This window comes from Sarcophilus harrisii, chromosome 2 (assembly GCF_902635505.1).
Source record: "Sarcophilus harrisii chromosome 2, mSarHar1.11, whole genome shotgun sequence".
Lineage (NCBI taxonomy): Eukaryota > Metazoa > Chordata > Mammalia > Dasyuromorphia > Dasyuridae > Sarcophilus > Sarcophilus harrisii.
Genome location: NC_045427.1, coordinates 203,926,804 through 203,949,238, shown reverse-complemented (window position 1 = coordinate 203,949,238; position 22,435 = coordinate 203,926,804). Strand labels below are relative to the sequence as shown.

The 22,435-nt window shown below is 38.2% G+C and overlaps 1 protein-coding gene across 1 annotated transcript in view; it reads left to right on the top strand.

Moving 5' to 3' along the window:
* The window catches only part of PKD1L2 (polycystin 1 like 2), a 143,639-nt gene that overhangs the window by 5,101 nt on the left and 116,103 nt on the right, over positions 1-22,435 (top strand). Inside the window, exons 4-12 of the mRNA XM_031949261.1 lie at positions 2,670-2,899; positions 4,803-5,207; positions 9,668-9,766; positions 12,060-12,109; positions 13,691-13,808; positions 16,132-16,339; positions 17,636-17,753; positions 18,378-18,531; positions 22,052-22,228. Coding sequence (XP_031805121.1) covers positions 2,670-2,899; positions 4,803-5,207; positions 9,668-9,766; positions 12,060-12,109; positions 13,691-13,808; positions 16,132-16,339; positions 17,636-17,753; positions 18,378-18,531; positions 22,052-22,228 — 1,559 coding nt within the window. The remainder of the gene's footprint in view (positions 1-2,669; positions 2,900-4,802; positions 5,208-9,667; positions 9,767-12,059; positions 12,110-13,690; positions 13,809-16,131; positions 16,340-17,635; positions 17,754-18,377; positions 18,532-22,051; positions 22,229-22,435) is intronic.

Below are 22,435 nucleotides of genomic sequence, written 5' to 3'. Positions count from 1 at the left end.
AATCAGACTAGATAGATTCTGAGGTGCCTTCCAGATCTAAATTTATGATAATATACTATCATTATTATAAGTAGTACAGTTATTTCCTTATGTTCAGTTTTTCAAAACCCATAAAATCCACTTTTTGTCTTGCGCCATCTATTGACACATATGTGAATTGACCTTTTTAAAAAATTATCATCAAATGTTTGTTAACTACCCCATAAATAAGAAGACCAATGAGAATAACTTTTATTTCTAAAGCATGTCAGCTAGTAAAATCGGAGGTTTGAGAAAAGCGAACAAAGCATGATCTCTAATTGTTTTTCATCTCAGGGAGTAGGCCTGACACATGAGGAAAATTAGGGAACAAATTCAGATAATATTAGAAGTGATGAAGATTGTGAATAGCTCAGGACTTCAAAGGATAGAAAGAACAATAAGGTGATTTAAGGGGAATTTTCTAGAAGAAGTAAAGTTTGAAATGAGCCTTGAAGAATGGATATGATAGTGTACTAGATAGAAAGAATGATTCCCTCTTTTGCTTTCTTTTTTTTTAGTTAAATTAAAAAAAAAAAATTGTGCAATAAAACAAGCAATTCCATAACACAATATAAAGATGGTTGTACATGAAATTGCAAATCTATCATGAACAACTTGCTATTCCTTTCAAGTAAACAACAAAATTATTATGTAAATCTCTTTTTGTTTTCTTCTCTCTCCTTTCTTCTAGTCTTAGAGATGGCTATCATTAAACACAAATAGGTATACATACCTAAAAATAATTCTATACATACCACTATTTATCACTTATTTCTCCGGATGCAAATAGTATCTTTCTTCATATGTTCTTCATAGTTAATATGGGTATTTATAATATAAAAAATATTCACTCAAAGTCATTATTGCATTAATATGTTATTGTATACTGTGTTCTCTTGTTTTTGCTCATTTTGTTCTTCATTATCAAGAATGATACTCTCTTTAGCTTTCTGACAATGCCACCTATAATTACTATGTTCCAATGTTCTTTCTCATATGAGCTTTTGGGGGAGAATATGAAAAAGGTATTTTTCTGTTTTTCTTAGTCTTGGCAATTCCAACTGGCACCGGGGATCATTAAAAGATTGCTTCTCTCAGGTCACCATTTGATTCCTCAGTATCTGGAGTGTATAGAGTTGATCAGGGAAGACTAGCTAGCACCTTTGGTGTAAGGGCTACTCAACTTGTCATCCAACTCTCACCTCTGGTTCCAAGAAATCAGCACATTCCAGTAAGAGTTTTGCAGACTGACTAAACCAGGTGGAGATGGGTCTCAAACCTGTAGTTGAGTTAGGGCGATGTTGCCCCCAAGTATCTAAAACCTTTTCCCCATGAAGGTAGCTGAAGCAGGCACTGTGGAACTCAGAGCTTCAGGCATAAACGACGACAAGGTCATCTACTACATTCCGAGCCATTGCCAGTCATCTTGACTTTTATCTTGCCCCAGGATTCTGATGACTCTGAAAGAGTAAGGCTGACTTTGTACAATTCTGCCTCACTTAAATCTAATTCACTTGCAAGTCAAGACATTACCCGTGATGTCATTGGGCTTTGAAAACAGAGGATGAACTACAGTTTTGAGGAATTATGATTCTCTCCATAAGGGCACACTTCTTAATTAGGAGAAGGAAGGAGAACAGAATAAAAACTTATATTATGTGCCAGGTACTGTGCTAGGCACTTTTACAAATATTAACTCATTTGATCCTTACAACAACCCTGGGAGGTATGTGCTATTATTATCTCCATTTTATAGCTGAGGAAATGGAGGAAAGTTGAAGTTAAGTATTGGAGTGCAGATTTCAACTCAGTCTTCCTGCCCCCAGGCCCAGCACTGTGCCCCACTTAGCAGTCTGTTATTGTTATTATTATTACTACCTCATTCTTTTTCAATGTTGGTTTCAGCTAGAAATGAGCCTAAGACAAGTCACTATTCTGCTATTACCCTTTTATATTTAATATTCTGCAAACTATTGCACAGGTAGATAAATTAGTATAATTATCATCATTAACATAATTATCCATCATTATTATAATGAATATATTTAATGATTTAATAATTATATGACATAAATTAAATATAATTAATAATGATGGCAATGATAGCAGTTCCCATTTCTATTATATTTCAAGGTATAAAAAAATACTTTCCCAATACTATTACTAAAAAAGGATATATAATTATTATTTGCCCCATTTTATAGAGGAGGAATTAGAGGTTCAGAAAAAGAGAATGATTTGGCTCAGATCTTATAATTAGTAAGTATCAAAGTCAATATTTGAAGCCAGGTCTTCTGATTCTTAGCCAGGACTCTTTCTAACAAATCATACTGTCTCTTTCTCTGTTGAGGCAGATTCTAATCCCATTAGGTCTTAGTAGACAGGTGAGTGAAGTGATACTAAGTTTAGCCTCTCATTACTCTATTCTTTTTTTTTTAAGCACTTGTAATTTCTCAGTTTAAATCTGTGTTTGCATTAGCACAGGAATCCTGTTGCATATGGTTTTATGGTAGTTTTCTGGTGATAGCATGGCCTTCAATCAGTCACTTCTCAGTTCTTCATCCTGGTGAAGATGTGCAGTGAATGATGGAAGCCTCTTCTAACGAGTGGGAAGTTTGTAACATGTCTGATTTTTTTTAAACCTGCAGTTTGTCTAGCAATGTGACTCATCGGTTTACATCTCCTGGAGAGTTTACTATTTTTGTGGAGTGTACAGCCAGTGAGTGGCACGTGAGTGCCCAGAGGCAAGTGACTGTGCAGGACAAGATGGAGAAACTCAGTGTGACTGGATGTTATAATCAATGGGAGTCAGAAATCAGCTCCCACTGCAGAACTCTCTATGGAGCTGCTTTATGGGTACAAGTTGAACTTGATGGAGGTAAGATTCCTGCTAACTCAGTTATGTTGGATACAAGGAAATTTTTTTGTGTGTGTGCTTTTTTGTGTCTAGCTAGGACTTTATTTAATAGGTATTTAATTAATAGGTTTATGTGAAATTTTTTAAAACCCAGAATCATAGGACCAGCGGCTTATATTGTAGATCCAAGGAAGGAACCTCAGAGGCCATTTAGCCTAACTCCCTCATTTTACAGAAAAAGGAACAGCTGCAGGGAAGTTAAGTGATGTTGTCGAGATCATGCCGTTAGTAAATGTCAGATGTGGGATTTGAACCCAGGACCCCTGATTCCAGAGGTAGTGCTCCATCCAAAAAAGTATGTATCATACTTGTATCTGTAGTGATGGGGAAGACAGTAACTCCAGAATTAAGCTGACCCATCTTTACAGTGTCCGGGGTAAGATGTGTTCCCCAAGGTGAGTAAGTGACCCATATAGACACAAGGGGGCAGTAATTACCACCTTCCTGATGAGCACTTTCTTAAGGGAGTAATTATACCAACTTTGGGCAAAACTGAAATAGAAAATGACAACAGCTTCTATTTCTATAAACATCTCCAAATTACCAATGAGGAAACAGGCCCAAAGGAAAATAAAATCCGTGAACACACACCAAGGACACTATTCTATTTTTATGAACTCTTCATTCAGAATTAGGCTGATGGATCCCTGACATGAAATGGGGGAATGTAATCTTGTATAATCTAAAGAAAGATTTCACCATTAAAAAGAGGAGGGAAAATTACCAGTGTTTAAAAGTGAAGGAGTCTGTGTATGCACATGAGGGTACATGCACTTTCTGACTAAAGACTGATTTCTTGCTAATTTAGGTAGCACAAATTATTATCAAATTTATGAATTTGGGTTCTGGAGATGTCAAGGATAATCACTATAAGTTTCAAAAGAGTTGGTCAAGATATCAACAAATAAACTGGCTCTAGCTTCATCATTCTGCACTTTGAGGGGTTTTCATAGCACTACAATTAGGCTCTTTAGCAGTATTTCAGAGAGGCAGCCAGCTGAGTAAATAAGAAATTCACCATTATCAGAGCGCACAATTTTCCATCATAAAAGCAAATGAATAGAACCTCGCCTTCTCTAATTCCACATACTCTGTTTAAGTTAACTGTCTTCTGCCTTTTGAGATCTCTCTTAATATTAAGTTTGTCTTTATTCAAATGTTGCAGAAGGAAATACACAATGATTTATTTTAGTCTGGATTTTCCAGAAATGACCCTGTCAGCAAATTTGTCCTTGCTGTCCTGAGTCCTTGCTGTGAAATGTAAAATGTGAGATCCTAATATATTTTCTTTATTCATGGTTCATAGTGGGTTTAATCAATCTTACTTAAAACTAACAAATTATGATCATTGACAACAGGAATATAAATAGAACTCTAGCTTGTGAAATTTCTAATTGTTTGATAAATGCAGTAGCCAAAGTTGATATATGTGTGGATGTCTATGGAGCTGTTTATACTTATACCATAAGCACCTGAAAATATAATGGAGTGCTGGGAGTGGTGACACATACTTGCTGCTAGGGAGGTTAAGGCTGGTAGATCACTTGAGCTAAGGAGTTCTGAATTGTAGTAGGGTTAAAACCCAATTTGGAATTCTCACTAAGTTTAGCACAATTATGAAGAGTCTCACTTGGAAGGTGAGAATCAGTTGGGTGCCTAAGAAGGAACAAACCAGCAGATTAGAGTTTCTCTGCTGATAAATAAAAAATTAAGACCTTACATTGTGTGTCTATACTGGGTAGAGGTGACCCATTTTTCTAGATAGAAAAACAGGTAGAGATAGAGAGATAGAAAGATAACAAACAAATAAATAGTGGTATGCTTTGTGGTTTTGATGTAATGAAAGCTCTTTTCTTCCACCTAGGAACTGGAATAACTTATACAATATTGTCAGAAAACATCACTCTGACAGAATCCTCCATCCAGAAAGGGGTTATCCCACATAACCTGACTCTGGTTAGTGCAGGACAGCCATTGCTTCAGCCAGGAGTTCACCATCTGAAAATTCAAGCAGTCAGCAACACCACCACCTCCAAACTTTCCAAAGACCTCATTGTTCATATTGTTGAGCCACTGTCCGGTCTCCAGGCTTTTTGGATTTCTGACCACTTGGAGCTGGGACAAGACCTTCTCATTAATGTATCTGTGGCCCAGGGATCCCCTGAGGAATTGATATTTGAGGTAACAGGAGCCACTGGAAATTTCTCCTATGTGAGAGAGTGCTTGGGCAAAGAATCCAGAATTTACAGCATCCCCATTCCGGCAAAAGGTAATATCAAAGAGTTAACATTCTTTATTTGAATTTAGAATCCATTTAATTAAACTCTCTAATTTATACATGAAAAAAAAAATGAAGCTCAGAGAGAAGGGAATGGTTTTTCTTTCTCAAAGTCATTAAGCTTGTCTTGTCAGAGCTGGAACTAGAACCTGTGTCTCCTGACTCCCAGTATAGAATATTCTACTGCATTCTGCCTCCCTAACTTGTCATTTTCCTCCCTGAAGTATGGGCTATATTAACACGTCAAATGCTTTAATTAAAAACCATGGGTTAAATAAATAGCCAAAGGTGTGTCATATTAAGATTTATAGAATCTTATTCTGTTGATATTTTGAAGCAACCTGACCCCTACCATTGGTTTTCCTTTGATGAACCAATGTACCGACATCCTTCCATAAAGAGAGGGCTGTGGGATTGTGGGAAGAATTGATGATATGCTTAAATGATAGATTTATTATTTTCTGTAAGAACAGATTTAAGTCTCTTGGGTTTCCTTCAAGTGGCACAACTGTATAAACATACTGTCCTCCCCCTCTCCAAAAAAAACCACACCTAAACCTGTTACTCTAGACTAGAAGACTTAGAACCATACTCAAAAACTGCTTTTATGATATAGGAAGAAAAATAATGGATTTAAAGAATCTTTTTCACTTTCCCTCCCAATCCTATCAACACTATACCAATAACAAAATTATGCTCAAGGCTCCTCCTTAAGGTCCTAGCATCCTGCACAATGTGCAATATCACAGAATAAAAGCAAGGCAGACTCTCTGACCTCAGGAAGTTGATAGTCTGACAGAAGACCCTCAAATAACTAAGTCAAATTACCCACAATGATTTGCTTTGAGGGAAATGGGTCAGGGTGTCAGCAAACAGAGGATCAAGGCAGTGAAGGAGAATGGAGAAGAAAGTGGTAGCTGGCAATAGTAACAGCCCTAGTCCGGACAATATTCCAACCATTCTGCTACTCTGAAGCTGCTAGATTGTAGCAGATGAAAGCAGTGAGACTCTATAAAGCTATTAAGCTGATTCATTGTATTTTACTGGCCAAGCTATCTAAAAGCAGAGTTAAGATTGTCAGAGCACTGCAGTCAAGGTGGTAAGACTTTCCTCAGGGATTTCTACTGTGCGTTTTTGTTTATTTTCAGTTTTTGGTTACGATTGTTCTGAGGGAAGTTGTGAGTACCGTGCTGTGTGATGAGTTGTGTAAGGCCTTGAAGAAATTGGTGATGATAGGACTCTGTGTCCTTAGGTCAGCAACATGTATGTGACACACTTATACATGGATGTAACCTCCCTATTTTCTTGGGCATGTTTGTGTCAGAGGCCATGGTCCCCTTTGGATCAGAGATTAAGTACCAAGTTTGAAAGAAACATGTCACAAATTCATGATGGGCATCTCTTTGCCAAAAGGAAGGTTATTTAGGAGAAGAGTTTACACACAAAATAAAAGGTAAAATAGGCACTGGGAATGTCGAATATGCAATAGAGTTGGGAGAGCATATAGTTAGAAAGGAAAGGACTTTGGAAGAGTCCATGAGGAATATTCCATGAGGCCTGGAAATGCCATTGACTGGCAGGTTAGATCCTTCGAGGAGATTAGTGGACTAACCAGTGTTAGCTAGAACAAGGAGAAAGGTGCCATTTAAGGGAAGGCACTATAAGAGAGGGAGAGAGCGTAACCTCAGAGTGGGCTTAGTCCTGAAGAGAACTTAGCAAAGATCTTCATCATAATCAGATCTTTTAAAGGGGAAATACAGTTTTGGGGGGGTTTTCTCAAGGAGACCAGAGAAGTAAAGGTGGGAACTCAGAAAGAATGATGGAGAAGCCAAGTGGAATGCACCTGGCAGACCAAGTCCCAGTCCTCTCTAAAGATATGCTGCTCAATATCTCATAGATTGTTTAAAGATACCTAGAACTTGGGGGATGGACAATGGGAGTTTAGAGTTCCTTCATAGATCATCCAGGAATTATCTGATAATAGCTTCTTTCTGATAGTAGAAGAGAGTATGTCACATCAGAGAAATTTAAGAGTCACAGGCTAATTTACAAATGGTGATATTGATGGGGGAAATCTTATAGGAGTTCATGAACTAAAACTATAATTTTTGTGCAGCTGTTTTTGTAGCTCCTTCTAGGAGCACCGTTTTCTAACACTCTTAGCAGGGTCCTTGTCCCATTGTAGCTGTAAGATCTAATGTGCTAAAGCAACAGAGTCCTTCCTCAGTGTTAGTAAAGAGAGCTCCTGTGAGCTAAAGCCTCTACAAGCTGCCACTACCACTGCTGCCCATGCCTACTCCTGGTATGCTGGTCTTCCAAGACCCTCTCACCTACTGACAACCTTTCCTGTCAATCTTCCAAGTTGTCTTTGGAGTCTCTGGGCTGAGAGATCTAGAAACCACAGTATGATTCAGAGGTCCCCTGGCCAGTTCCTGCTTTGCTGGTTCTGGTTCTGGGGCTGGGGCTGGGCTGGGATTGCTCTGACCTGGCTTGCAGTAGGACTGCACACTGGACTCCCACCCTAGTGCCGAGACCTTTTCTGCTGACCTTCTAAGTTGTCTTTGGCAGGAAAAACATTCTACTCTGTCTTTTGAGTATTCTGATGCTCTAAAATTTGTTTAAAATCATTACTTAAAAGAATTTGGAGCAGTTTGAGGGAGAGCACAGCAAGTTTTTACCTTTACTCTACCATCTTGACTCTGCTTCTAATTTTTTTAAATAAAATTTTACCGTTGTAATTTTTTTTTTTTTTTTTTTGCTTTTACATAGACTAAAATGTCTCCTGTATCCCTTTTCTGGAGCTACAGTATATTGCAAATTTAAGGTGGAGTTTTGATTAATTACACACAAGGATACTATGATAGGTTAGAATGTTTTATTGAAACAGCCAATTGAAACATAGTAGGGTATATGGACAAATGCTGTCGGTGATAGTCACACATGATCTCCCTAAACTCCACTCTCCCCAAGAACAGAGATCGTGAACCAGTAGCAAAAAGGGAAGAGGGGGTTCCTAAAAATTAATCAGAAAGGCCAACTCAGGATAAAGAAGAAAGACTTACAACTATGAAGTATCAGTAAACTTGCTGGAGAATTTTAGCAACTAGTTTTAACTAGAACTAGGTGCAATTTAAACCTTAAAAATACCAGAGCTGTGTAACAGAAGGAAGTCCTAGGAGACTAAGGGGTCACAGATACTTCTGGTTATTCATATAGGGTGGGCAGATATGGTTTGGGCCCCCTAGTAAATTCTCAACTACTGTATTTTGGTGGAGGGGAGAAAAGAACACAATCTTTAATCATTCTTTGCAGCTAAATCTGTGAATCAAGCTTCTCCTTAGCTTCCCCAAGCTCCAGGTTTACTGACCTAAGTCTAGTTTCTACACAATGGCTCTTTTATTTTCAGTAGCTAAGTAGCCCATGAAGGTGAAGGGAACACAAAGTAGTGTGGTATGGTGAAATGCAACGTAGTGCAGTGGATAGGAAGACCTGGATTCAAATTTCTGACTCAGATACTAGTAGCTATGTGACACTAAACTTCTTTCTGAGCCTCAAGCTCCTCGTTGATAAAATGGGAAATAACACCTACTTGGCCACATGATTTTTATAAATATGAAGGTGATAGAAATATATATATATATATATATTCCTTGGTTTTATTTTAATAGATGTGGTCACTATAACTACTACCAGAGGATATTGGATTTTCTGGATTTTCTTCCTATATATATATATATATATATATAACATTTTCTAAATCTTAAAGTATTTTAAGAGGAGCTGTGATTATTGTACAATAGAAAGAGGTTGTTACTTTCCAGAGAACCTGAACCAGGCAATCCCATCCTGAGGCAATAAAAACTTCCAATCCTGGGCATGACACATAAAAGGGATGGGAAGTATGATGGAGATGTGGGTCACCTACTAATGTAGGAGCGATATTAGCTTGATCCTACAGTCTTAGCCCAAAAGTTCTCTTAAGCAGTTGGCCAGGTTCCCTGCTGCTGCCCTGGAAATACTCATAATTTGGAAAATGTGGAGCTGGCACTCACAAGGATAGACCCCCATCTGCTCATTTTCCCAGTTTTTCTTTGTGAGCAGAAAGAAATCACTCAGGCAGAGATGCCTTGGGACTATCAGAAATTTGCCCTTTTTTCCCATAGATTCACACATACATATAACACATAACAGAGATCTCTAGGACCATTTGTATTATTATAATGAAGTTCACCTATGTGAGCTATTTTTCAATTCTTTCACTCACACAGTGGCAGGCCATCTCAGAATTCATCCTTATTTAGGGTCTCAGTCACAGCAACTAAGATGAAGAAGCAGGCACTGCCATTAATGCACAAGAAGGCCAAAGGCAGGGAAAATTTTTTCATTAAACCCATGTGAATAGAATTGTTACAAATTGTGATTCTTCTTTTTCTCAACTCTTTTCTTTGCAGGAACTTTTTTGGTCACAGTGCTTGCTCAAAACATCTTCTCAAACTTGAGCTCGATAATTGGGAGAGTCAGTGTATCTGCTAAGGAGTCTGTCCATGAAGGTATGAAAACACCTTCATAGCACTGAGTGTAAGCACATGGGATCATGAAAGTCCCATAGCATAAAATCCTAGACTTTCTGGACAGGGAGGAACACCAGAGCAGATACAATCCAACTTGTAGATATCAGAGCATTGATTGCTTTTACTGCATCCTTAGGAAGGTCTCATAGGATTGTGGATTTATCGTAGATAGGGCTAGAAGGGGTTATCTATTCAGAGGTCAACTAGTCCAAGCTTTCCATTTTACAGTTGATAGCATGTAGATACAGGGGATCATGAAGTCATAGCTTCAGAAGCCATCTAGTCTAACATCATCTAAGTCTAGACTTATCTGGTTCAATGAATCATACACTATCCTCTATATCTATATGATTTTTGAATCAGTGACTTTCCTTCCTTTGTCCTCAGTATCTCTCTCTATAAAATTAGGGAGTTGGATTAAATGGTTTTTGAGAGCCTTAAGAGCATTGGTATTTCAGGTCTCTATCATGAGAGTAAACTTTGTCTGCTAAAGTCTTCTTCTTGTTTTTCACTTTGACATTGGAGGTGTCTTCTCAAAAATTAGGCCAGATATATGAAACCTGATGTTCATTCTGACTAAGCTGAAAAAACTTCTATTATAGATTTGTTAAATAGATCATGGGATCATAGATCCAAGGTTGGAAGGGGCCTCAAAAGCCATCTAGACCAACTACTTCATTTTATAGATGTGAAAACTAAGGCCTAGGGAGATTTAGTCATTTACTCAAGTTACAAAGATTATAAGAATCAGACTTTGAATCCCAGTCTTCTGAGTCTAGAAGCAATGCTTTTGGTACCAGATCACTGTTATATATCCATATTCCAATCCTAATTAACTTCAAAGGGACATCACTTTTTGGCCACCAAAAAATGAGTTTTTTGCTCATTAAAAACTCCTAAATGTCATCTATTTACCAGCTTGCAGTTTATTTGGAAAACTTCTAGGAGTTTAGTAGAATATAAGTCCAATATGTCAGCAGTGTGATAGGGCAGCCAAAAAACCCAGCTTTTGAATTTCACTAAGAGAAGCATTGCTTCCAGGAGTAAGAAGGTCACAGTCCTGATGTATTTTACTTTGCTGGGCTATAGTTAGAATTTTGAATTTAGTCCTAGGCTCCTTCTTTTAAAAAAAAAAAAAGACATTGATAAGATAGAGAATAAAGAGGGATTAACAGCCAGAATAGTAAAGGACCTCAAGAACATACTACATGAAGATCAGTGGAAGGAAGTGAGGTGTTAAGGGGTACATAATACTAATATTCAGATATTTAAAAGGCTGTCATGTTAGGAAAGAGGAATTTTATTTTATTTTTTGCTTGACTCCAGAGGGAATAACTAGGAAAAGTGGGTAGAAGTTGCAGAGAGGTAGATTTGATTAAAGGAAAAAACTTCCCAATGATTGGAGGAAGAAGGGAAACAAGTATTTATTAAATGTATACCATGTACCTGGTACCATGCTAGACCCTTTACAAATATTATCTCATTTGATTCTTACAACAACCCCAGAAAGCAGATGCTATTATTCTCCCCGTTTTATATCTGAGGAAACTGAGGCAAAGAGGTTAAATATTTTGTCCAGAGACACACAGAGAGTTAGTAAATAAAAGGCTGGATTTGAACTCAGGCCTTCCTATTTCATGCCCAGCGCTCTATCTGCTGTATCCTTTGCCCTGCTGAGCTCTTCAAAAGTAGAATGGGATTCTTCTACAGGAGATAATGAATTCTCCCTGGCTCGGAGTCCTCAAGGAAATCACTTGCCCTGTAGGTTGTAGAGGGGATTCTTGTCCAAGTACAGCTGGCATTATATAACATCCGAGATTTTATCCCAAGATTTTATGTTTCTAAGGGTAGAAAGGTGGGCATATGCAAAGTGGTAGGAAGAACTAGCTTGATGAAACCCAATATTCTCAAAGGAGTGAAGTCTATAATAGCTATGTATAATTTATGTGTTAATTTATATAGTAGTACTTTAGATGCAAGAACTTATGAATCATGGAGTATCCATATGTAAATGAAATGGGTTTTTTTTTTTCCATTTTTCTTTCTTGAACTGTGTGTGCTTGCTCCACCTGACAGGGCAGCATCTTCCCCTAACACATACTTCTGATATACAACTTGCAATGTTGTGTCATCATCCAATTAGAAGATATGTTTGCTACAGTAGGATCATTCTCATAATCAGTGAAAATTATCGGAAGGAACAGAGGTAGGAGTTATATGCTAACCTTACTAAAACATCCACTTTTCTTCCAATTACATATGTCTCATTCAGCTATTCCTGCTAACCAAGAGCCAATCAAGATGAACTTCCAGAAGGAAAATGTGAGTTCTTTTCAAAGTCTTAATCTCACTATTAAAAAGATGCTGATGTAAATTCATGGAACTATTATATACTTACATAGAGAGAGAAAATGATTGATTCCACCCTGAAAATATCAAACTCAATTCTTTATTTAAAAAAAAAAACTTAAAGATATCTTTTGTTTTCATACCACAGTCACTAGTCAAGATACTTCTATCACTGTAGTGATATCACTGTAATGAATCTTTTTTTGTGACAAAGGAAAACAGTTAAGTAAAACCATCTGATACTGAAGCTGTGCTGTATTCAGTATTCTAAACTGGTAGTTTCCCACTTCTGAGAGGAGGGAGATGTGTTTCATCATCAGTGCTCTGAAACTAAGATTGATCAGAGTTTGATTGTTTTTTAAGCATTGTTTTCAATATATTGTTGAAGGATTGTTTTAGTGTTATTTATAATGTTAGTGTTTTATTACTGTTTTCATTTACTTTGTTGTGGTCATATGTGTGTATGTATGTGCACATAGACATTGCTCATTGACAAGTTCAGCATCAGTTCATATACATCTTCCATGTATACTCTGAAATGTAACTCTGAAATCTTCCTATTTGTCCTTTCTTACTGTACAAAAAATTCAATTATAATCATTCCCTACAAAGTGTTCAGTCATTCTCCAGCTGATAGGCACTATCTTTAGTACTAATTTTTTTGCTACCATGCAGACATAAAATGCTGCCATGAAGATTTCTGAGCTCTGTTTTGAAATAGTGCCAATTTTCTATTGTATGTGTGACCCAAAAGACTCATTTTATAGTGCTACAGGCCCATTCCTTGCTATGGACAATATAGTTAAAGGAAGGAAGCAGATATTTATTATTAAGCGCTTACAATATGCCAAAGACTGTACTAAGTTCTGGGGATACAAATACAAGCAAAAAGAAAGATCATCCCTGTCCTCAAAAAGCTAACCTTTTAAGGGGAAGACAAGAAGCTTGCATTTTAATGGAGGAAGACAACATATAAAAGGAAATTGAAAAGAACTGGAAGGTGGAAAAGGAACTCTGTCTTCTTTACAAAATGGAGGCTCCAGGAGAAATTAACTAATGGAAAAGAGATTTGCAGAGGAATATTCCAGGGTGAGCAGGAATATTTTAAGCAAGTTCCAAGGAAACTTGATCTTGGTCCTCCTCTCAGATTTTTTTTGCTAAGTGTGCATGAAAACCATGGTGAACTTATTCCTTTTGTTGTTGTTGTTCAGATTGAGAGACCAGATCATGCTACCAGAACAAGTAGTTTCTTTCTCAGACAAGGATAATCTGACTTTGTGTATATATGCTTATTCTCCTGTGATTTTATTGATGTAGGGACATTTTAATGAGGAAATGCTCTCTACTAAGGTAGATCAGTACGTACTCTGTGACTTCTAATCTTCAAGAGTAGCCCGGGGTACTCAGAGGTTAAATGGCTCACCCAGGATCACCCAGCCTACACATGTATAGTTAGTACTTGAATCCCAGGCCTTCCTGACCCTCTTCTAATACCATAATGCCTCTTGTATGGACTATGACTACCAATGGTAATATTCTTCCTTTCTTCCCTAGAAGGACAAAGAGAAAAGCCAACTGTATATTAAGCCAAGTCGTTATGTGGACCCTTTCACCACGGTGACTCTGGGCTGGCCAGATTACAACAAGAGTCTGAACTTTGTGTGGTCATGTGGTAGGTGCAGAACCATTGCTACAACCTTGGCACCTAGGACAAGCGGCATAAATTATGCCATGTAATCAACTTTTAAACACAAATTCAGTGGGGCAGCAGTGGACTATCTTGGGACACCACTATATGAGGAAGAGACAGAGACCAGGAACACACCAAGGTCACTGCTTGGGAGACTGCTACCAGAGAGGAGGGATAACAAAATGAGCTAGACAGGAGCTCTCCTGGTGTGTAACCACTCAGGGAGAAAGCCTGCCATCTGGTATATTATTATTTTTACTAATTATTCTTGCTCACTAGGAGCTAAGCTCAATTGTTTCAACACTGCTGAAGGAGTGTAACTACTATTGGCACCCTCTACATTTTAGTGTCCTGAGGAACGACCCCATCTGCTCCCACAAAATTGGTTCTGGCCTTAGGGAGGTTCATTCAAGGAGTGTAGCTTGATTCTCACTGGCTTCCCTCAGAGCTCAAGCCTCTTCCCATCTGGACCAGGTCCCATCTGTGCATGAAAGAGTCTTTCTTTGTTTTGTGCACTTCCTTCTCCAAAGCTGTCGTATCACTGATTGCCTTTTCGTTCACATAACAATTTCTGCTTAATGGCCTCTGCAGTTTCCTCTGAATAGCTGTTGATGTTCAGTCTTGTCTAACTCTTGGTGACTCTGTGGACCACACTGTCCAGTTTCTTAAGTACATTAAAAACACTAATCATGGGGCACTAGTGCTATGACCACCTCTTACATGAAGCTTTATGGGTAATTTCTTCTCTAGAGTTTAAGTCTCTGGGACTGAGTTTTCTAGACAAAGAAGTTGGAGTGGTCTGCCATTTCCTTCTCCAGTAGATTAAAGCAATCAGAAAGTGTTTGAAATCACATTAGAACTCGACTCCTCCTGATTCCAGGGCCAACATTCTATCCATTTAGCCACCCAGCTGCCTCCTCCAGCTAGACTACATCTTTTTGCAAGATCTCTTGCAATGTTCTAGATTCTAGCCAGTAACCTGTGTCAGTTGATTCAATTTAACAAATATTTATTAAATGCCTAGAAGTTGGGTATACAAAGACAAAAATCAGAAATAGCCCAGTCCACAAGTTATTTTGTTGTTGTTCAGTCATTTTTCAATTGTGTCCAGCTCTTTGTGACCTCATTTGGGGTTTTCTTGGCAGGAGTACTGGAGTGGTTTGCCATTTCCTTCTCCAGATCGTTTTGCAGATTAGGAAACTGAGGCAAAAAGGGTTAAGTAACTTATGTAAAACTTTACAGCTACTAAAAGTGTCTGAAACTAGATTTGAAATTAGGAAAATAAATTTATCTTGCTCCAAACCCAGCACTCTATCCAGTGTGCCACCTTGTGGTCTCTTAAAGTATTTACACTTTAATTAACAGCCCCAAATGATGCCTACTTTTATTTTTATTTGGTACTTCAACCTTAGCCTTTTCCCAGTAACTGTCCTCCTACCTAGATTCACAGAGAGTTAGAACTCAGAGAGTTCTTGGAACACAGAATATCAGAGTTGGTTGTTCAGTTGTTTTTCAATCACATCAGCCTCTTCATAACCCCATTTAGAGTTTTCTTGGCAATGAGTTTGGAGTAGTTGCCAGTTCCTTCTCCAGGTCATTTTGCAGATGAGGAAACTGAAGCAAATGGGGCTAAGTGACTTGCCCAGGGTCACACAGCTAGTAAGTGTCTGAGGCCAGATTTAACTTAGGAAGCTGAGATTTCCAGACTTCAGGTCCCATACCCCATTCACTATATTACCTAGCTGCCACCAGAGCTGATAGAGACCCTAAAACATTTAATGGTAGAGCTGGGAAGATTTTTAGAACTAGGTCAACATCATCTCTTTATAGAGGAGGAAATTCACGCCCAATAGGTAGATGTGACGGAGTGGCTTTCAAACCCCAGTTTCCTGATTCCCAGCCTGGAGCTTTTTCTACCACCCTTGGCTGCCCTTCCTTGTGCCCCGACTGTTTCACTGAAGTGAATTGACTCTGATACTTTGATTACCCTTGGTGTTTGGGAAATCTGCTGTCCTGGGTAGAATTTTCTGGCCGGTTTAAAAGTAGTTAGAGGTCCAGAAAACTTCTTATTGTAACTCTTGTTGGAAATGAATCCTAGGTCTACTTCTGAAGAATTAGAAAAGAGAATGAGAGAACAGGCCTTTATGTGTGACTGAGGATTGCTAGAATTGAACATGGGTTGATTCTAGAGACACTCTAGAAGGGCTTAGGGAACAACGCAATTTGCTTCCTCCCCCCAATCAAAATTGATGACCAGAGAATGTCCAGCTTTCTCCTTCTCAGAGAGTCCTCCTTGTCCTGGCAGGGCGCTGCTGGCCTCAGTGGAAGGAGTGTGTCCAGCAGCAGCTGCTCGTCACTGGCCAAAGGGAGATGCTGATAGAGCCTGCCTGCCTTCCTCCTCCCAACTCAGCCATCACCCTCCGCATCCTGGTGCATGGCACACAGGGAGAACAGTGGCAGGATGAGCAGTGCCTGTATGTGACAGGAGAACAGAAGCTACATCCTCAGATCAGGTCTGCTATTTGTGAATCAATTCCTTGAGGGCGAGGGACACATATCATCTTCTCTTCCTCCTGATGTATGTACAGGGCCCTGGCCGGGATATATTTGTAAATGGACGAACAAATTAATCATTTCACATATATCTCCTGGGAGTAAGCACCTACTATGTGCCAGGCGCTGTGCTAAGTGCCTTATTTATTATCTCATTTAGATTATTGGGAGGTTCTGTGCTCTGTCACTACCTAAATTTTAGAGAAAGGAGATAGAGGAATCTTAACCCCACTCTAAGGAGATATAGGGAAGGTGAGGAGAAAATCAGTCAGCAGGCATCTGAGCACCTAATATGGGCTAGATATCTGGTAAACAATTGGAATACAAAGACAAGTTAAAACAATTCTGGCTATGAAGGGGCATCTGTTCTATCTGGAGATATCAAAATGTTTGTATGTACAAAATAAATATCAGTTACTTATTGACAGGGAGGGGGAGGCAGTAGTAGCTATGGGAATCGGGAAAGACCTCATGTAGAAAATGTCATTTGAGGTGTGTATTAAAAGAAGAAAACTAGGGAGTCTAAGAAACCTAAGGTGAAAAGGGAGTAGATTCTCAGCCTGGGAAAACAGCAGGCATAAAGGCAAGTTGATGAGAAACAGTGTCATGTTAGAACCATGTTAAAAGGTTGAAAGACAATAGTAAAAGTTGTTAAATTTACTATGATAGGCTGAAGGCCTTTATTCAGTCTTTCCTAACTTTTCAATCAGAAAAATTCATGCAATTTTAGGGGATATGAAAGCTGTCTTCAAATCTGTCATATGGAGCAAAGATAAATTAATAAGTAATAATAATCTCACATTTATATAATGCTTTAAGGTATATGAAGCACTTTACACATATTGTGTCATTTATTTCTCACAATAAACAACTCTGGCAGGTGGGTTCTATTATTATCCTCATTTTGTAGGTGAGGAAGCTGAGGTAAACAGAGTTTAAGTGGCTTGCCTAGGCTTCATCTGCTAAGATATGAACTTTGGTCCCCTGATTACAAGGACATTACTCTTTTGATGTCACCATCCCAATGCTTATGAAAGTTCTTCTGTGTGACCCAACAACAAGGCAGAAATAGAAATACTGAGTGAAAATTTAAAAGATGTCAGGAAAAAAAAACTTTCTTTCTAATAATTAGAGCTTTCCCAAAGCAGAATGGACTGCTTTTGATAGAATGGGGACTCCCTAGTGAATGGCTTAGTTAGTGAATTCTCCTTCTAATTCTCCTATTTTGTATTTTTATGCTTTCTCACTTTTTCCAGTTGTGAAAAGAACTGCAAACCAGTGAATGTGAGTGAAGAAGTCATGTTGAGAGTCACTTGTGATGATCAAGAGTCTGTGATATATAGTTGGTATTTAGATACCTCCTTCCAGGAAAAGGTGAGCCAGTTTCTTAAGTACATTAAAATCAGTAATCATGGAGCACTAGTGCTATGACCACTTCTTGCATTAAGATTCATGGGTAATTTCTCCTCTGGAGTTTAAGCCTCTGGGATAATGCTAGAAGGTTCTGGCTTCCATAGTTTGTGGAAGCCACTGGAGCCTAATTCTAGGCCCTAGAGCACTGGAGGATGTCAGGAATGTGATCTCTGAGAAAATGATTTTAGGGTAAAGGACCACAGGTGAAATTTATGCCATTTTGCCTAGTCCCCACCCAAATTACAAGGCCAGGCTGTCTTAGGTGTGCTTAATGAAATTGTTGAGCTACAAAAGACAGGTCTTAAACCTGTTCTTAGTATACAAGTGTTCCAAGGTCTCCTCAATGTGGGATGGACAAAGCGGGTGTGCCCCTGGATAGTTTTCTGGATGGGTGGTAGAAAGCCACCTGTGATGTCCAAGCAGCTGGTTGGGGTTTTGAAGGCCAGTGTCAGGCATTGGGGTTCTGTGACATACAGAGCTTATCTCTTGGCTGGAATTGATTCATAGGGGCCTTATAGGGACCTGGATCTTTGTTATTCATAAGCCTAGTATACCACACAGGGCTCAGGTCTATAAATGTTTCAGGTGAACCTCCTTCCTGCTGTCTGTGGTCTCAGTGGATTTAGGCCAAGTTCCTTAAAGTTGCTGCAAAGAAACACCTCCATCTTGCTGTTGAGCAGTTACTTCCTGTCTGAATTCAGGGCCTCAGCCACTGGTGCAATTCGAATTAAAGTCACAGGTAGGTAGATATAACTGGACCTGTATTTCATTGATTTAGGGAAATCTCAGTGACCTTCATCAAAGTGACTCACATCTGATCAGCAATTTATTGTCTCAGAGAATTGTCTGGGAGCCCTGTAAAGTTGAATACTTGCCTTGGGGCCATGTAAAGTGCAGGCTAGCTCCTTAGAGGGTCTCAGGATCAGCCAGAGTCAAGATACATAGAAGTTCTTAGTCTTTAGGGGGAGAAGTGAAGGAGATAGGCAAGCTATCATGCAGCTTGACAAAGATGTATCCTGGATTCTGGAGTCCAGAGTCTCCTCCAGCCTCTCTCCTCCTTGTCCTGCTGCCAAGTGACTCTGGCTTCTCTCTCCCTGCCCTCCAATCCTTGCCTTCGATTACTTCACTACCACACATTCAGCAAGCACCAATGGTGAGGAGAGCCATCATATCACCATCTCATTTAAATATATGTATATAGAACCATTATCTCACATGGAACAGGTAATTATCCTTAATTAATTAGCCTCTGTTGTCTGATTCAAACACATCTTTTTGGAGTTTCAGCCCTCTACAGGGCCATACAGGTAATACATGTGGGCAGAGGCAAGACTGAATGCTGGTTGTCCTGACCAGTTCTTTATCCAGGTTGCCACAATGCCTCTCATGGGAAGTAAATATAAATATTTTATATAGAGAGATATATCTATAGTTACATTGTTTTATATATGTATGCATATGTACACAGACACATACACGTTTATATAAGATTAAGACTTTTGAAGTACTTTCCTTTTAAGAATCTTTTAAGATTGGTAATGTGAGGAAACGGAGTCTCAGAGCAGTTAAAACTCAGAGAACAATTACAGAGTTAAGCTGAATATCAAGATCATTAGATTTTGAAGTCAGGAACCTATGTTCACATCTTGATTCTATCTCTTACTACCTGTGTGACTTTGGATAAATCATACAATTACGGGATCTGTTTCCTCCTCTGTAAAATGAAAGGATTGGATTGTGTGGTGTTCTCTTCTTTTTTATAATATAATGGTTCTCTCTGGGAGCAGGTTTCTTGGGGAGGTTTTCTGGAGGCAGGCTTAGTTTCGATTCAGAGTAATAATCACTCCAAATGCAGCTAGGTGTTAAAAGTTCAAATTTTTTATTATTTCCTTCAATATAGCCAGGTTAGTTTTCTTAAAGGCCTATCTCACTTCTTGGTTCCAAGAGCTCTTGCAGCTTGTTTTTTAGCTCTTCCAGCTTCTGCCTCTAGCTCAACTCCGACTCGTGGCTTCTCAATCTCCCAGAGTGCTCTTTGGCCCTGAGAGTTTCTTGCTTATATGCTGTTCGCTGAGTACACACCAATCATTATATCACTGGGAAACTATTATTTGTTGTAGGATTAAATCAATGCTAAACTAGATTTTAACATTGTCTCCTCAATTGCACTTAGTACCTAGTTTCAAGTTCTGGCCTATAAAATCTCCTTGTAGGATCAGATTACTCATACTGAACCAAGCTAAATTAGATAATTATTGTCTCTATCAATTCTAATGACTTAACACTTTGTAAGGATTCCAACAGGATTGGATAGCCTTTAAAGTTCCTTCTGCCTCTAGGTTTGTCAATCTATGATTTAGGTCTCTTTATCTATCATCTATAAAATAAGGGAGTTTGATTACACTACCTTTAAAATCCTTTTTCCTTTTAAATCCTATTATCCTAAGTCACTTGCCTAAGATCTAATAGCTACTAAGTATCATAGGTAGATTGCCACTAGTAGATTGCAATCAGTTCTGCTGATTCCAAGTTGGTTACCATTTTTACTACAACATGTTTTTTTTTTTTAATATAAATTAAGAGGTGAAAATTTGCTTTACAGAGGATTTCTTTTACTAAATACACATTTCCCCCCAAAGCACATCTTTTACACACAAGGAACAAAACTCTCCTTCACCCTATTAGCAAAAAGCCTTCTTTAGGAGTTCCCATCCTCTCATCTAGGGCTTAGAGGTTTCTATCCTTTGCCTATCATGGCATATTACTCACAAAACCATAGTTCTGGTCCACTTCCACATATAGACTGAAACATTTTCTTCTCTTCTAGGTTCAATAATTTTTGTATAAACATCATAGCAGGTACATTCCCCTTTAAGCAAACTCTGGGTTTGCAAAACAATTACAATCACAAGAATAACAGTTTATATTTCTATTGCACTTTAAGGCTCACAAAACTCCTATGTATAGGTGAATCAAGAAAATCAAGCTTCCTTAAACAAAAATTGATGCTTGGGTGGCATGATAGAAATGGGACCCAAAAAGATGGTTTTAAAATAATTAACTTTATTTTAACATTAATTTTTACAAATTTTGAGTTTGCTCCATTCCTTGCCCATTGAAAAGACAAGCATTGATGACATTAATTATACACATGAATTCATGCAAAATATATTTATTAGCCATATTGTTTAAAAAAAAAGACAAGAAAATTTAAGTGTAAAAAGTATGTTTTAGTCTGCCCTGAGAATTAATCAGTTCTTTCTAAATGTTAACTTTTTTCTTTGTGAGTCCTTTGGAATTGTCTTAGATAATTATATTGATTAAAGTAGCTATCTTTCACAGTTAATTGTTACACTATTGCTGTTTTTATGTACAATGATCTCTTGATTCTGCTCACATCATTCTATATAGGCTTCCCAGATTTTTCTGAACCCATCTCCTTAGTCATTTTTTTAATAACACAGTAGCATTCCATCAACAAATATGTGCCACAACTTGATCAGTCACTTCCCAATTGATGGGCATCTCCTCAATTTCCAGTTCTTTGCCACAACAAAGAGAGCTGTCATAAATATTTTTGTATAAAAGTCCTTTCCCCTTTTCTTTGATTTCCTTGAAATACAGATCTAGTAGTGCTGTTGCTAAATCAAAGGATATGCACAATTTGATAACCCTTTGAGCATAATTTCAAATTGCTTTCCAGAATGGGTTGGACCAGTTCATAGTTCTACCACCAGTGCATTAGTATACCTACTTTTCCATATTTCCTTCAGCATTTGTCATTTATCTTTTCTGCCATGTTAGCCAAGATGATAGATAAGAGGTGATACCTCAGAATTTTAATTTGCATTTCTCTAATTATTAATGATTTAGAGCACTTTTTCACATAAGTATTGATAGCTTTAATTTTTTTCTGAAAACTGTCTGGTTATATCTTTTGACCATTCATTCATCAATTAGGAAATACTTTTTTAAAATAAATTTGGTTCAGATCCCCATATATTTAAGAAGGGAGGATATTTTACCAGAGAATCTGTAAGAAAAATTTTCCACAACTTTCTGCTTTCCTTCTCATTTTTGACAACATTGATTTTATTTTTGCAAATCCTTTTAAATTTTCATGTAATCAATTCATTTTACTTCCTGTGATCCTTTCTCTTGTTTGGTCATAAACTCTTTCCTTAACTCTAGAGCTTACAGTTTAATTTTTTCATGTTCCTAAGAAGATGGTTTTAAAGCAGGCTCCTCTCTTTGATTTTCAGCAATGACTGAGTGGGCTTATGGAGAACAGACCTACATCATCAGCACTCTTCATCCTCCTGAGGTTCCAGCTTGTTCTGTCATTCCAGAGCAGGGGACTATTCTGACAAGCTTTGAGATCTCCTGCAACACATCTGCAGAGCCTGGCTTACTCATCTATTGTTTCTGCCTTAAACCAGGTAAGATCTAAGGACCTCCCTTTTTTGTTGGCTGTCCCATGGAAACTGCCAGAATTCTCTCTGTCTTTGCAGGGGCTAGTGTGTGATTTAGGAACAGACAGAACTCTCTATGTGGGATGAAGTTTGCAATGTCAGAAGTCCCCCATGGTAGTCTAGGCTCCTGTCCTTCAGCTCATCAGGTAAAGAAGACTAGCAAGATATTCTTCC